Source organism: Rosa rugosa, chromosome 1 (assembly GCF_958449725.1).
Source record: "Rosa rugosa chromosome 1, drRosRugo1.1, whole genome shotgun sequence".
NCBI lineage: Eukaryota > Viridiplantae > Streptophyta > Magnoliopsida > Rosales > Rosaceae > Rosa > Rosa rugosa.
Window position 1 is genome coordinate 23,372,338 of NC_084820.1, and position 17,957 is coordinate 23,390,294.

The 17,957-nt window shown below is 37.7% G+C and overlaps 1 protein-coding gene across 1 annotated transcript; it reads right to left on the reverse strand.

Moving 5' to 3' along the window:
- Positions 1-10,569: 10,569 nt before the first annotated feature.
- Positions 10,570-12,439, reverse strand: LOC133724315 (uncharacterized). Its single transcript, XM_062151006.1, has one exon. The coding sequence runs from the start codon at positions 12,148-12,150 to the stop codon at positions 10,801-10,803; it is 1,350 nt and encodes a 449-aa protein (XP_062006990.1). The 5' UTR covers positions 12,151-12,439; the 3' UTR covers positions 10,570-10,800.
- Between the last annotated feature and the right edge of the window lie 5,518 nt (positions 12,440-17,957).

A 17,957-nucleotide genomic window follows, 5' to 3' on the forward strand; every position in this document is an offset into this window, starting at 1 on the left:
TAAGGTAAATTGGTAGAAATATAGTGAAGTCAGGATTTGCCATAAGGTTTTAGGGGATTTGTTACAGCAATATTTATTAGAAGAAGCATGTGTACGCTTAGACTATGATCGATCATCATCACTATCAGTCACTCTCACTTGGTTGTTTTCTATAACCAATTGCTTGATTGGATCCAGATAGTAGTAGTTGGAGATACAGGTTCATTATCTTGAATGACTCAGGAAGGAATTTGGAGCAATTAAACTTGTTGATAATGTTTTACTTTAGCATAACCTCATTTGAACTTTGTTATGATTTGTGTTTATTGCTTTTTCCACCGGTGTCTAGAATGAGCTGTTACAAACAATCAAGGGTATTTTTGCTATATAAGAAGCCTTATTGTCTATTAGATGAGCCGGAGAAGATATTCTAACTATGAAATGTTCATTTTCATATCAAATAAGTAGCAACTGTGCGTGTTTGGTTACTTTGTCCATGTGAAACATTGGTCTTCAATCTTGTAATTAGAATATCACAAGACTTTGAGGTATGTGTCTTGGCTTCTAAGCTTTGCTGTGCTGTTACAGGCTTGTGAAAATGCATTGTTATCCCTTAAGGGGAAGTCTGCTGAACAGCCTACACCAGATGGAGTTTGCATTTTGAATTTGATGCAGAGAAGATGACTGCCTATGAAACATGTAATAGCATTTGGAAGATGATAACTTCATTAGATATTTCACATTTCCCCCTGAGATAGCTTTGTATAGTGTCATGCAATATTGTTTTTTTTTTTTATTTGTTTGTGTTTCTGGAGAAGTAATCTGTTGACAGTTTGTAATTTAGAATCGTAACATACACGTTTAAAGCTGATTATTGAGAATCTTGTTGGTGCCATTTTAAAGTGGATTATTGGGAATCTTGTTGGTGCCATTTTGTAGTTGTTTTGGAACTGTTGTTACTTATGTTTATGTTATACAATTTTGATTTATTGGAGGACACAAGAAATTGTGTTAGTTTTGATCACTGACCATGTCACTATGACATGGCCGGTAACTTGATTGACAGTGACATGGTCAGTTACATGATCAGTGATTTAGTTAGTTACTTGAGGTTAATAGTTACCCAGACAGTGACTTGAAAATTCCAAAATATGTAAGTGACATGCAGTGTGACTTGGGTCAGTGACATGGATATTATAATGACTTGACAAGTGACTTGTTCGGTGATTGACAGTGACATGGTCAGTTACTTGAGATTAACAGTGACATGGTCAGTTACATGATCAGTGACTTAGTTAGCTACTTGAGGTTAATAGTTACCCGGACAGTGACTTGAAAATTCCAAAATATGTAAGTGACATGCAGTGTGACTTGGGTCAGTGACATGGATATAATAATGACTTGACAAGTGACATGTTATTGACAGTGACATGTTCGGTGATTGACAGTGACATGGTCAGTTACTTGAGATTAATAGTGACTTTGGCAGTTACATGATCAGTTACTTAGTTAGTTACTTGAGGTTAATAGTTACTCAGACAGTAACCTCACAAACTAGGGACCTGGTCGGTGACATAACTAGTGACATACAATGTGACTTGGCTAGTGACATGTGTATAACAGTGACTTGTGGTAGTATTACAACACAACTAATCAAGAATTAATACAGCAGCAAAATACTTCACACTCACTACAAAGACGAACTAAGGCACCAATATGGTGTTTGGATTATGAATTGGAAAGGAGATACTCTATAATTACATGTGTTTGAATCTTAATATTTTTTAGGAAAAAATTCTGTTTACTACCCTGTACTTTTAAGGGTTCGTCAGTTCAGTCCCTACACTTTTAATTTAATCAGAAAAGTCCTCGCACTCTCCAATTTCGTCAAATCGATCCATTCCGTCACTATTCCGTCAATTTTCTCTGTTAAGGTGCTGACGTGGCACTTTTTCACAGAGAAATTCCCAAAATACCCATACAAGTATATTCTGTTTACTCTCCTTCTCAGTCCTTCCCTTGTTCAATTCTCAACCAACTTCCCAAGATCGATCCCCACTACTAGCTCACTTGGAAGGTCATACTAAAATCAAATGCATACCAAAACACATCAAAGACTCCAAATATGAACTCATCCAAGCAAGAGTACTGAAATCAAGAGCAACTCACAAAGACAAAACCCCCAACAATCAATGAGAGGACTCTATGCTTTCAACACCATCAACCTAAACCAGAAACTCAGAAAACAAGCCCAGAATGAACCATTCAGTAAGCAAAACACAAAACAAGAAATTTGGCTCATCATTTTGTTTAGTATAAACACAAACTCACACACAAACATGGCCAGCCCCAGTTCATCATACCCAGCAACCATCCTCATCCTCCTCAGCCAGATGCCCCACCTCTCTGACCCCAAAGTCATCGCCGCCATGACCCGCGCCGTCTCCGACGTCGCCCAGACCCACTCCGTCCTCAACGCCCTCGGCGACCGTCCCGACCACAACCTCCTCTCGCAACCACACCCTCAACGGCGATCCAAACTCTCCTTCATCACCCCCTCCGAAATCGCCGCCGAATTCTCCCACCACGACCCCAACTTTGCCCGGATCAACAACTACAGCTTCGTGTCCTGCCTCGACTCCATCATCCAGCCTCCTAGAGTCCAAGTAGCAGCGTTTGCAGGGGGCGCACTGGAGCCAAACGACGTCGGAGCCGGTGTCGAGGACCATGTAGAGGTATTTAGGGGGAGTGCCGACGCCGATGCGGTTGAGGGAGAGGTGAAGCGGAGGGCGTCGCAGTGGAGGCAGAGGTGGAAAAGCTGGGAGATGGTTTGGTTGGAGGAGAGGGCATCGAGGTGGTGGAGTTGGAGGGAGATGGAATCTGGGTCGGGTTCGGAGGTGGCGGAGAAGGATTCGGGTTGGGGGAGAGTAGGGGCGGAGGGGAAGGGGGAGAAGAGGAGGGTCTGGTGGTCAAGGGCGACGGAGAAGGAGAGGAGAAGAGTGAAGGTAATGGAAAAGAAGAAATGGGTTTTCTTTTTCTCCTCCATTTTTTTGGGTGGGGAGAAGAGAGAGAGAGAGAGGGAAAGAGGGTTTGGGGAAGAAGAAGTGGGAGAGAGAGTGAAGCATGCTTCTGTTCTGCAGGAAGAGGCTTTGAGTAGGGGTATTTTGGGAATTTCCCTGTGAAAATGTGCCACGTCAGCACATTAACAGAGAAAATGGACGGAATAGTGACGGAATGGATCGATTTGAAGAAATTGGAGAGTGCGAGGACTTTTCTGATTAAATTAAAAGTGCAGGGACTGAATTGACGAACACTTGAAAGTACAGGGTAGTAAACAGAATTTAATCCTATTTTTTATGATAAATTTCAATGAAACAATCAATGATAAGAAGTCCCCAATTTCCATTTCAACTATCCTTGATTATATCATTGGGGTCTGTATATCATGCTGTTCTTGTTTGCTACCAACTCTTTTGCCCTCCTTGCTCGTCCATTGGGCTTATAAACTCCTCTACTACTTAAACTGCAATCAAATCACCCCACATTATTAGAAAGGAAGTCACCTAAAGCACAATAAAAAAAAACTCATTTGAACATAGAAGCCATGTTAACTTTTGTCCAATACTCACATATATATATATATATATATATATATATATATATATATATATATATATATATATATATATATATATATATATATATAGAAACTTGCTCAGGTGCGGATATCCGCACCAAAGCAAAAAGGTGCGGATTTCCAGTTTTGACCCACTTTCCGATCACATTTTTACATCTTAGCCGTTCAGTTTTTAGATCCTAATGTATAGATCATCTCTGCAAAATTTCAGCCAATTTGATGATCGTTAAGGCATCCAAAATTGCAATTTACACGAACGGACCGAATCTGTCGAACCGGAACCGTTCGTATTTATAATGGTAAATTGCAGTTTTTGATGCCTTAACGATCACCAAATTGGCTGAAATTTTGTAGAGGTCATCTATACATTATGACCTAAAAACTGAACGGCTAAGATGTGAAAATGTGATCAGAAAGTGGGTCAAAACCGGAAATCCGCACCTAAGCAAAAAGTGCGGACGTCCGCACCGGAGAAGCGCTGTATATATATATATATATATATATATATATATATATATATATATATATATATATATATATCAACTGTTCTACATACTTAAGCCAAGTACATATCAGCCAAGATCAAAATAACAACACATGACAACTCAGAAGCTAGTCACCAATTTGAAGAGTCAATAATCATAAGAGCCCGAAACTCCAACATATGTATAAAGGTGGCATCAGTATTACCTTCTCTGTCACCATATGACTTTTCCCACTAAAAGCTCAGGTGCCATCCAAGGCAAAGTTCCATGAACAGCTCTAGACACTAATGTCTATTGTTTGACTTTTATTTACAATTCCAAATCACCAATCTAAAGAATGCACATATGATGCGAGTCCCAACACATGCATGGTTAGAAAAACTATGGGTGAAAAGACACTACAAGTGAAAAAAAGGTAATTAAACCAGCCAACCTTGCATACAGGCGCTGTGGATCTCACATATTTACCAATAGATTTTCACACTTCAAATCAAAATGTACTATATTTTTTCCATGCAGATACTCCATCCCAAATGTAGCATCCATAGCTATAATCAATTGTTTATGATGATCAATTGTTCTAATAAAAGAATGAAGAATAGATTCATCATACACTTGAGCAAACAGAACCTTGAAAAATCAACATTGCATCAAAACCCTATCCTTCTTATCATGATTCATAACCATGGAGAAAACATAACGAAATGAGAAAGAAAAACTAAAAAGAGAAAAAGTTCTTGAGTATTTTCGGAACTCTGCCGCCCTTATAACTCTGATGTCCACCCAATTTACAGAAATTTGTCTACAACAATTCTTAGAATCAAACCCAATATACTTCAAGCACACCAATACAGTGCTCGAAAAACAAACCAAGTAGATAACTCCAAATGTTTCATCGAAGATTAACCACAGAGCAAACAACCATTAACTAAACTATATATATGATAAACCCTGCAGACTAAAGATTAAGTGCTTCTGTCTATAATCAAACTAGCTAAACCCCACTTTAATTCATCTTAATTTCATTGGAATATGACAATTCTGATTCAAGACATGAATATCTCACATAATATCAATTTAAAGCTAATCACTCAACAAGTGAAAATCGGAACGAGTATTAATGAGAATGAGAATGACAAGCAACAGTAAAATCCCTAATTCAACCGAAAACGAAAGGAAAAAATCGAGAAGAGTACCTTCCTGAACTTCCTCGCCGGCGGTCTATTCTCCAGAAACTTGAGAAAACATCTAGTCGAGCGGCTCCATCGCCGCTCCAGACGTCATCGAAGCCGCGAGCCCTTCTCCACCGCCGTTCATTTCTCTCACCACTACTTATAATCGCGAAAAAATTTACCGAATTGTGAAAAGCATGAATCAGAAATCTATCATGCATCGATCTGAAAACAAAAACATGAATCTCATGGCAAGATTAGCGAACAAGTGGACAAGCACGGCGATGAGGTCGGAAATCTCGACCAGAAAGAGATGGAACTTGAAGCCGGATGCGTCGCCGGAGCCGAGTCTCGGCGCCATTTTCACCAATTTCGAGCAGATAGCTCTCAAAAACTCAAACCTTAACCTAGCCTCCTCCTTCGTCGCCACCGCGATGTCATAAACTCCTAGTCCGATCAAACCCTGACGAATTCAGAAACAGTGACTTAGATCGCGGCGATTGCAATCACATTATCAGACTGGGAATTTTTTTTTTTTTTTTTGAAATATCAGACTGGGAATTTAGAGAGAGAGAGATTGGTAGAGAGAGAGAGAAAAACTGACGGTGGCAGTTTTTGTAATTAAGTTGAACTCTAGTGGTAGGTTGTGAACAGGTGACCTTAATTATCATGGGGACATTTGTGGTGTTTAAATTATAATAAGGCACTTCAAAATGACCTTTTTTATCATTATCCCTATTTATAAATAATATCAAAAATATATATAATAAATAAAATCTATATATATATGTATTTCAGATAATTCTTATTGGGTGGGTATGGGGATGGGGATAAAAATACAATCCCCGCCCCGTACCCAATTTCAGAATTCGAATACTGGGGATCCCCATCCCCGTTACCCGATTTCCCCCGAATTTCTCCCCGTTAGGGTCGAATACCCTATGGGTACCCTACCCGATGGGGATTTTTGCCATCCCTATGACTTGGTGTTTAAGTTTGTTGTAAATCACCACTATAGACAAAGACATTAGATACTGTCTAATTTGGGCCTCACTGCATGATTTTGTTCTTGGGTTTATATTCCAAAACACATTGCCATAGAAAAATGAATTTGCATATGTAAAGCACTTCACCTTCCCTCTCTTAGGTGATGTGGGATTGTCGTGCACCTAGACCTATAAATGGACCGGATTTTGATCCGGATCCGTGGCTATTAGATGGGTATGGATTGAAAATTTTGATCCGTTGATCCGTTAATGATCCAAATTCGTTAACCCATTTATTTAACGGATCAAATATGGATTTAGGTCTATCTGATCCATTAAGGATCCAGTCCGTTTTCATAATAATAAAATATTATTTTTTATTAATACATATATTATTTTTCAAAAATATAAAACATAAAATATTAAGAATTTCTAATACAAACTTTTTTCAGAAACCTAAGGGATGGTCTTCGTAAAGAGAGTCCATCAGCCCATCACCCAAGAAGCATTATTGATAAAGACTTTGTTTAGTTTACCAAAAAGCTAAGAAGACTCTTTATGTTGTTTTAATATTATATTAATATTTTATGAGGTATTATGATATAAATCTAATATTATTATTTAGAATTTAAAAATATTTAAACTTATAAACGGATCGGGTACCCATTAATCCGGCGGATACAGATTTGGATCGAGCTATCAACGATTGGCCGGGTTATCGAAGCGGGTTCGGATTGAATTTTTCTATTAGTACATAAACGAATTTGGATTTAGATCGATCCGCTCCAAATCCGGTCTATTTACAGATCTACATGCACCTGTTAACCTGTTAGTGCCAATAAAAGCAACTTTGATTTAGTTGCCAAAATTGCAGATGTAGTCACTGGTACATGCTACTCAGCTTGGGATCATTCTCTTCCTTCATCATGAGCTAGCAGCATGTGGGCGGCCCTGAGGGTGTGTAGGTAGTGCCGCCGCACAAGGCCTCCGAAAATTGGAGGCCTCCGACTTTGAGTTTCGAGTATATATAGGTGTAAATGAATATAATTAATTTTGTTCCCCATTCATGCACAGAATCTTGTGTAGTCTAGTTGGTAGGATGGCCAAGGCGCGCGCGGGTTTCTATATCCTTGTCACGCGTTCGAATCCCAGACTTCCATTTTTAATCTTCTTTTCTCTTCCTTTTTTTTTTAAAAAAAAAAAAAACCTTCCGTGTCCTTGATTATCTTTTTTCTTCCTTTTTCTTTCACTCTCCGTGTCCTTGATTATCTTTTTCTTTGTCTTTTTTTACATCTCACATTCCTTTGGGTTTAGGATTTTCTTTTTCCTTTTGTTAGTAGATTTTTTTTTTGGTAAGTCAACAAATCAGATTTTTTTTTCCTTTTGTTACTAGGTTTTTATTAACCTTATAAAAGAGACATGAGCAAAGAAATAAAACTAAACCCAACACAAATTCGAAGTTGTGCCTTACAAGTGCTTATTGGGTGGTGCAACAAACAAGTGCTTACACAGGAGAGGGATACATATGAAGTTTGTTATCATCATGAATGAATTAGGAGTTATAGTCTCGTTTAACATTATTTGAAACTTTCTTAGTTATTTTGATTAGTTGTTTGAGAATAATTATTATATTATTGAATGATCTTGTCATAACATTTTTTTTATTGTACCCATTTTTTTTTAAATCATTATGCAATGAACATAAGGTCCCTGTCAAATTTTCGCACTAGGTCTCTGAATTCTCAGGACCGGTCCTGGCTAGCAGATACAGTTACTGCTATTTGAGAATGATCCCAAGTTAAGTCCTCTTCGCTTAGGATCATTCTCTTCCTCTTTCTGCTATGACAATAGAATTTAGATGTATCAAATGGTTTTAGGTTGTAATTTGTTTTGTTCCATCATTATGTACCATCATTAAAAACAAATGAATTCTAAACTGAAAAGTATCTCTCTCCCCAGTTATGCGGAAAAGGTTAATAATGGTCCTAAAGAACAGTAAACTAACTCAACTTTAGGATCTACTAATCGGGGATTTGTTTCCAACAAAGCCGAATGGCCGAGGGGACCCAGCACAGACATCAGACAACTTTGCTCGTCATTGTTCAAAAAAAAGAAAAAAAAAAATTTGCTCATCATGCATTCATGCATCTATGTATCAGTTTGGATTAATCATCAACCCTAGCTTAGCCTTTCTTGGCTAAAATCTTAAGCACCATCATTATCATGTATATGCCTTTCGAACGTAGATCAGGCTTTCTTATAACAAAAAGGTAAGTCTTCAAAATCAAGGAGAATGAGCAAAGTGGTCGCCCAGGCCCAAATCAAGTAACGAGGTGGTTGATGAGTTCACCCAAAAGTCCAGAACAATGCACAGACAACCTATTTTACTCGCGTGCAGTGTGCTCATATCACCAATGCTCTCTCCAACACACCAAAACAACGGTTTTCATTTCTGTCTTCAATACCCTTTTCATAGATTTAGTTCTTTCTTTTCTTGACTTGTATTTTCTAGGGCAGATTAATTTCACTATCTTATGTATTTTATGGGTCAACTTTACTGTTCTTTTAGGATCTTATACATGTTTATGATACTCACAACTTTCTAATTTTAACGCATTGCAATATGTACTTTTCAAAACTGTAACAATTTTGTGCATCAACTAACCTGATGTAACATCAACGAACCACAAAATCGAAGTTGAAGTACAAAACTTTCTTTAACATCAATAGACTCTTTTTAGAATTCACACACTCTTCAAAACATGCTAGCCCATTTCTTTTGCTCACGCTAACGCATTCTGCAAAATCCACTACTTAGGCCATGTTTGTTTCCCGGAAAGTGGGCATTGGGAAAGGAAACACTTTCCTTTCCTGCGTTTGGGACAGCCAAGGAAGGGAAACATTTTCCCAAAGGAAAGGAAAAAGTGAGGGAAATTGGTTCCCCCCCCCTTCCGGAAACACTTTCCCAAAGGAAAGGAAATTGATTCATTTCCTTTCCACCAACCATACATGGCCTTAGTGTTGACATCCGTTTTGCATAACTATTAATCTCAAGATTTTTCAACGATTAGATTAACAGTTAAATTGGGTGAACTCAGAAAGTTATAGTTTTGTACTACAGTGAATTTCTTCAATGCCATATCTTCTATTCTTCTATGCAAGTATACATCATTACCCCATCAATCTTCACATAATATCTTGGTGCAGCTTCTTGTAAACCTTTTCCCCATCGATCGTTTTACATTGTCTGGGTTTCACCGATCTCCATTTCAGATCCAGCAAGTGAAGGAAGAGCTAGCTAGCTTTGCTTACGCACATGTTATTATTAATATGGTGTGGGGCAGAGAAGTATATATAGTAGTTGCCAGTTCACTGTAGTATTACCCCCATCGATGTAAAGCAACTGGATCGAAACCCTGAAAATGGCTGACGAAAACGACTGCTGCAAATCCATAAGAGTTTATATTATGACCGCAGCAAAATGTCGGTTGCACATTAGGCCACCGACACCAGCTTCACTTCAATTGCCAGTCGGTGGTGCATTTCACAGAATTGACATTCAATAACATCAGCTCAGCCTTTTGTTTCTTCTACATTCCTCGATCTCCTTCATAAATATATTGTTACAGTCATCGACAATATTCCTCAGTTTCTGTAGAGAATACCAGAAACTCCATGCACTGGAAAATCCAAATCTAGCCCTTTTGAGTTCACATTGAAAATTGCACCAATTAAAATGAAAGAAAAAAAAAAAAAACGAAGCATCCATGTTTATTTTCTTGTTAGATCAAAATCTAGTTCAACCATTTGTATTTTTCCATAATTATCTACAAACTTGATAGTCTAGTACAAACCCTCATATCTGTTATTGAAGACATAAAAAGTTGTATCTTCGACGTCATAATTTTAAACAAATTTTAAGAAAAACTGATTTTACTACCGATTGTTTTGCACAATTCGACAAGTTGTTCTTAAGGTGTTCTTCACTCTACTCTACTACTACTCCTATGTGTGATATAGTTTTTTTTTTTTTTTTTGGTCTGATATGTGTGATTTTTTTGTTTTAAGAAAAAAGAAACTTTTATTATTGAAACATATGATTACAATCATAAACAAGGGCATCTAGAACAAACGCTGAAGCGTTTGAGAACCATTCATTATGGATATTAGCATCAAAACCATGACTTGCAAAACTGTGAGCTACTCTATTGGAGGTTCGTCAAGCATGTTGGGCTACCCTATAGTTATATCTTAATTTAAAAATAAAAAATAAAACCCTTAACAAAAAGAGAACCTTATTGATATAATGGTAGACATTAATTCCACTTGCATATATTCTATATCATATTTCATAACACCATGTGGATGCACTTGCTTGCCCAAATGGTATTATTAATTACATGCCCACTTAGAATAAATTCTTCCTACTTTAAAAAAAAAAGTGCTAAAATTACAAGAAAAAAAGGACAATTATTATTTTTTGGCTTTCGTATATCAAGAATTTGATTGGTTTTAGACCAAAGGGAACTCTAACAAAAAATTTAGTTCTTCTTGCCCTCTTCACCACCTTCTTCCAAGTAAGCCTTCTTCCTCCTCTCCGCCGTGGCAAACAGACAAATCACAAGGTAACACATGGCGTATATCCCGTGCACCTTCCAATTAGTCTTCGGCGGCTGCCGCAGCACCGCCCTGTGAAACACCGACATGTAGTAATGCAGCCCAACCGCGAACCCGAGAAACGTCTGGGCCAGGCCCAACATCTTCGAGCCCAGCCCGGAGTCGGTCGAGAAAACCAGGATCAAGTACATGATGAGGAGGAGGAGATAGAGCACGTAGCCGAGAGTCTGCAGAACCTGGAGGCAGATGTAGGTGGACTGCGACGTAGCGTAGAAGAACTTGAGGGGCTCGAGGCCAGTGACCAAGGAAGAGAGGCAGAGGATTGAGAAGTAGATGGAGAGGTAGACTTGGATGAAGATGAGGAGCTTTTGGAGGGAAAAGTAGGCTTTGATTCGGTTGAAGAGGAGAGAGACTAGGAGCAATGGAATAAGTAGGAATGCGCAGGAGACTATGGAAGCGATGGTGGGGGCGTATTTGTTTCCGACGAGTGGTTTGAACCTGGTGGTCATTTGCTTGTTGGCTTGGGTGAGGTAGATTTTTGATGTGGTTGAGATTTTTTCCAGGTCTGGGATCAGAGTCTGTTGGAATTGAACGGGTAAGTCTGTGAAGTCGGAGACGAAGTCGGTGTCGTCTTCTTGTTCGATCCAGCTGGGTTGGACTGGTTTCTTGGTGGGTTTTTGTGGGGTGGGGGTTTTCTGTGTTTTTTGGATTGGTTTGGGAGTTTGAGGTTGTTTTGTGGTGGTGGGTTTGGTTGTTTTGTTCTTGGGGGAGGTTAGTTTGGCTAGATCTGAGGTCTTCTTGGATGATAGTGAAGTGGGTTTGGTGGAGTTTGAGGGTTTGGAAGTGGAATTGAGCTTCTTGAGGCCAATCTTGATACTGGGTGGTGATGATGATGATGATGATGATGACTTGGTTGAATTGGTGCTTGGTTTGATGAGCTTGGTTTGGTTCTTGGATGATAGGTTGGGTTTAAGTGGCTTGAGCAGCTTGGTTTGGTTTTTGGAGGATGATGAAGTGGGTTTGATAAGCTTGGTTTGGTTTTTGGAGGATTGGGGAGTTGAGGTGGTGGTTTTGGTCTTGATCTTCTTAGGCTGGACTTCTTCATCTAATTCCAACATTTTCCTTGAAGCCAAAAACTGCGATGCGCTCTGAATTCGAGGCAGTTTCTCATCTTCTTCTGCGGCACAAAGGAGCAGAGTAGAAGAAAAGAGGAACACAACAAGAGAAACTAGCAAAAGTACCTTTCTGAACTTGAAGTACATGAGTGGAGCCATTTCTTTGCTGAAATCAAGGTCTCTGGGGGATTCAGAGATCTTGGGTTGGATTTGGATCCAGGATTATATACAGAGAGAGAGAGAGAGAGAGAGAGAGCAGAAGTGAACGCAAGTATTGGAATTATATATAGGGCATGGCTAAGTGAGAAAAGAGAGTGAAATAAGGAAGACTTTAATGGCAAGGAGATGAGATGAGGTCAGTCACATGGTGAAAGTCCAACTGTCCAAAGTAGTAGAGATGGAGGGAAAGAGAGACTCAGAGAACTAGAGGAGTGAAGAGCTTTCAGTTCTGTCTCTAATTACGCGGTTTAGCAGGCCCCTTTGTGCTCCACTGTCTGTCTTAATCTGTTGAGTGACTAATTATATAATTAGGCAGCATTGTTTGTCAGTCTAATTTGATTCCTGAAATTATGACTTTTCATTCAATTGTGTTCAGAGATGATTTCAGAGGGTCAATAAGTACAAATGTACAATCAAATTGGTCCATTTTTATGATTATATAAGTTTGTCCTTTGAAAGGTGATGAAGGTTATCAGAAATCATATGATCCTAATCTTTTTTTTTTTTTTTTGTTAATGGTAAAGATGTAAGATATGCTAGCTTTGAGTACATTGTTTTGGTCACTCATACAAAGGTTACACAATCAAGACCTAATAGTGAGAATAACATTGCCCTAGTGTTTTTTTTTCTTGGCGAGAATGTTGAAATTGACTTATAGGTTTTGTAATGTACATGTTAATCAAGAATTAAAATTGTTGAAGATTAAAAGAACAAATCATTTTATCTCATTTTTGGATCAATGTCATTTATGGAGTTTGGAACGTGAGGTCTACGATCTCTAGTTCAAGGCTTGGATTCAAGTTTCAAAATTTGGGTTATCTGGCTAAAAATGTGGAGTTAGGGATCCAAGGCTCAGGGTTTCGAGCCTTGGAATTCAGTGGGCTCAAGTTCAAAGAGCAAGGTCTAGTGTTTGAGTATTTGAGATTTGGGGTATAGGGGTCGCGGCACTAGGTCTTAAGGTCTAGTGTCCAAATGTCAGAGGCAGCATTTTAGCTAAAACTATATAATATTGATTGATACTAAATATTGTAGATTGATTTTTAGTGCTTGTGATCCTTATAAGTTTCGATTTGAGAATTTGAGATGCCTGAATTTTGAATAAGATATATTTAAACAAGTAATAAAAATGATCATGCTTTTTGAAATGGGGATTCTCGTCACTAATTTGACAATATATATTATCTTAGTTTCGGAATAGGAGAATAAGAATACCAATTTTTGAAAGGATAAGATGAATGTCCATTCATTGATTTCATTCCATTAGTTTATCTAGTGTGTACCAAATGTCATATGAATCCACTAAACATCAAGTTTTTTATTTTTATCTTTCCAAGAAGTGTAACATCAAGAGAACTGATTCAAGCTTGTGTGCTAATCAGTAAAAAGTCATCCTCTTACAACAACAATCAATGGTTATAGCACTATTACAATTATTTTTGTGTAGTGATATTACACCAGACAAAGAAAAATCGCCATTATGACATTGTGACAGCTTTTGATTTTCCTACTAGCAATACCCTAAAAAACCCACAACAACAAAATGTACCAAGGTAATCATCGACATGGGCCATTTGACTCTCTGTGTTTCCACTCTGTGTCTCCATAAGCAAGATCTGGGGTAAGACCACTAGTTGAAATAGTTGACTTATTTTGCTCTCCTCCTCCTCTAGATTCAAGGAGCTCTGATTCTCTGATTCCATTGTACTAGTTTATTGGCCTTTGCCTCAATGCTCTCCCATCTGGGTTTCCATGAGAAAACTAATTGATCTCTGTCTTGTAGGGCCCCTGACACAGTGTCCCTGCTGGTGGCCACGTTGTGATCATTGGGAGCCATGGGTCCCGGATGCGAGGATCCTAAGCTCCTTCCTTCCTTCCCTTCAATGGTGAAAATAAAATCCCAGTTCAGAGAGTGGCTTAATTACCCTAACCCTACTTAATTACCCTTATTTGTGAGAGTGAAGGGGACCCCAGAAAAGAAGGGCTACTGTCCTTCAATTTCAAGATTTTTCCAGTATTGTTGGTGGTGAATATTCTTGTGATTCAGAGCTCATCAATCATTGCAACTGGGAACTGTGCAAAGTTTGTCATGAACCTTAAATTCAGGGATTTTTTTTTTCAGTCTTTTTTAGTTAATGTTTGAGTTGTCCCCTGGAGGTGAATATACTCACTTAAACTGCATTTCAATTTTCATGAAAGTTTCAGGTCATATCATGGCTTTAAAAGGGTAGTAGTTGCAGCTATTTATAGCTTTCTAAATTTAGGGGAGGGTATGATAGAGAGGGAGATGACTTCTTTATCAATTCATTTATTTAAGGCATTCAAGACTACAACATACTGGGTTACTACTATAATGGTCTAAGTTATCATCAGTGTATTTATACATTAATATAATGAAGACTTTTCATATCACTCCTCATAATTAGCAAAAATATTGACATATATGACGAACGTTCACAACGAAGATCTAACATTGCAAATGCAAGTAAATAAAAGTATAATATTATAAGTGTTTGAAGATGAGGTAAAGTGAAATATAGTGTCAACTTGCTGATCTAAAGTGATTTTAAGGTTCCAATGCACCTAACAATTTTTAGTCTTAGTTGAGTCACAACAGAAAAATTCCCCCCAAACCACACCCAAAAGTGCTATTTTACCATCCGTTGAAAAACAAATACCACTAGGAGACCGAGGAAAAGAGAAGGGTGGAGATAATCTCTCTGCGTACGGGGGCTTCTTCGCAAAGCCTGATCGAGCTAGATGGCTTATTTGACATTTTGTTGGGATTACAAGTTCTATTTATGATGAATTGGTTAAAGGGGAGAGAATATTTAATGTACCGACGTGTACTTGCACCAACAAGAATGAACGGTTGGATAACATCAAGTACATTTTTTTGTTATAAGAAAAAAGATTGCTTGTAAATATAAATAATTAATATATGTTGGATTTGTTGGTTCACTTGCACCATCAGTGTACAGTGTATAGAAGAATTTTTCATTAAAAGGATAGTGACGGTTCCTTCCCCGAGTAGTGCCAGTTCATGTTTTTTTGCTCATTAGACTTTGGGTTATTCGTACTCTTCTTTTATACCAGGGAAGAAGATGTCGTTGTATCCTCTCTAAGACTTATTTTTACTGAAGCACCAGACTCTGGGCTCTAATTTTTAACTACCTATACTAAAGCTCTAACTCCTTATGAATAGTAATGTCCATATTGGTTTACTATTTTACCCCTCTTTGTTGTTTTATTACGATGCTATTTAACCTTAATAATGAACAGTTGTTGTTTTATTACGATGCTATTTAACCTTAATAATGAACAGTAATATGTGTTATTTTACTATTTTGCCCTTACTCCAAAATCCACCACTCACTACAAATATATACACATAATTTCGGCCTTAATCCATAACTCACACACCATTCAAATGGATGTGTGTGTTGGCAATTTCTAATTTTGTCCTGTTTGGCTATTCTATAATTTAATTTTTTGTCAACTTATTTTTTTTTTTTTTTGAAAGGGGTTTGGAACCCAGCCTAGCTGGGAGGCTCAGCCCCACGCCCGGTTCCATTTATTATATTAATAGTAAAATTTTGCATCGGGGGGGACATAGCACCTATACCCCGAGCTACAGATAAACAATGACAATAATCCTCATAGAGAACATCCTGTATAATAGCAGGTGTCTCCCCTAACCAAACATCATCCACGGAACAACTACTAGCAAGATGTGCAAGCCTATTTGCAACACCATTTGCTTCACGGTAAATATGTCGGATTCGAATGGATTGGAAAGCGTCAAAATACTCTTTACAATCATCCAGAACCCGACTTACCTCCGAGAAATTCTTTTCCTCACTCTTGAAGAATAGTTCATTGAGACCCTTTTTGTCAACTTATATTGTGTCAGAGAATATGTGAAATTATTTAATTTTTTTATTGAGACCCTTGAAGAATAGTTCATTATGTGATTTAAGAACATGTCGGTTAAAAAAAAAGAAACTTTCATAAACCTTGATTTATCTTTTATTGCTCTTCAGGACTTGTCTTAGATATTACGAATCTTATCGATGTAGAACTAGATTCAAGTTTTCAACCAATTTATTTGGACCAATTCCTTTGGCCAGCCACCTAGACTGTAATATATTCACAAGTCTTTGTCAATGGGATTTTTTGACGATTTATTAATTTTGATTTTCTTCAGTAACAGCCCACACTTGCACTCACAATAAATCAACCTACCTTCAACAAGCTCATGGGTTCTTAACTTCTTATACTCTAGAGTCAAGATTTTATAGAAAGATGAAGATCAGAGTCAAAAGTCAAACTTTTCTGATTAAGCTTCCATGGCTCTTTGTTCTTGCATTCAAGCCCATGACAGCTACAGAACTCTCTAATTGAAGCTTTAGAGGGAACATGCATTTCCTGGGTTCACATGCGAAAGGGCTTCAAAAGGGCCATGCAACCAATTAAAAGAAACAAAGAAAAAAGAATGAAGGCCACCACGGCATCATTACTTTTTCATCTTTTTGTAAAAGTCACATACCCCTCTTATCATTTTCTAAAAAAGTCATATATATATAGTGTTATATTAATATGTTAATACATTTAGTAAATTAATTTGATTTAGACAGGGCTGGCCCTGAGATTTCCGAGGCTCTAGGCGAATAAAAAAAAATAGGGCTCGTGAGGTTGTGATCTATCTTTTACTTCTTTTCTCTTCTACCCCTATAATCATACTCTATAATAAGAATCAGTTAGTATAGCAACCGAAAAAGATACATTGTAGTGAAATCAAAATTGAAATTTTGATAAAGGTAGAGAATTCAACAAAATGATAAAAATCTTCATCTTCTAAGATATAATCAATTTGTGATATATAAAACAATCTATTCCAAAAAAATAACTAGCATGTCATTCGAATGAAACTCCAGATATGTGTTGCGTTATACACCACTCAGAGAAAAACTTTGGTATTGTTCATCAGTTCATAATATCAGGTAGGGGTCATCATGGGCCGGGTTAGGGCCGGCCCTACCCTACCCTAAATTTTAGCCCTACCCTAAATTTTAGGGCTTAGGGTCGAGCCGGGCCGGACCTAGTCAAAGTCAACAAAATTTAGGGCCGGGTAGGGTAGGTCCGGGGCTTAAATATGCTAACTTTTACCCTCCCGAAAGGCCCGAGCCACTAGGGCCGAAAGAGCCGGCCTTCCGAATAGGGCCTTAATTTGTTTAACAAAAAGAAATATATTATTTTTATTTTTTATCTCAAAATGTGGCTCAATGGTTATATAGGCAATACAAGACTCATTGTTTTTTGTTGATCATATTTAATATATATTGGAATTAACTTATAAGTTATAACATTTATAAATATTTTTTTTTTTTGACTTTGTCAATAAGGAGAACCCGAAGGTTTCCTAGGCCCAAGATAAACCCCTTCGGCGCATGTGAAATGCTCAAACTGTGCATTGCAGCACAGTGTCTGGTCACTTTGACAGCTTCGAGATTCGAACCTAGGTTGGGGAGCACACCCAACTAGACAAGAACCACTAGGCCACTTGCAGTGGTTAACATTTATAAATATTAGTTAAGATGGTTATATTCAATTAACTATATCTCTAAATCTCCCAAAATTAATTGTTGTTTAACAAAGGAAACAAAAATTAAAGAAAATAAAGCTTAGGAAATCAATTACAAAAAAGAGATAAGTTGTATGTTATAGACTAAAGAGAAACATATTTAAAA

What these genes read in the sequence shown, in the direction of transcription:
- LOC133724315 (XM_062151006.1), bottom strand. Translation starts at nt 12,150, where the DNA reads ATGGCTCCACTCATGTACTTCAAGTTCAGAAAGGTACTTTTGCTAGTT.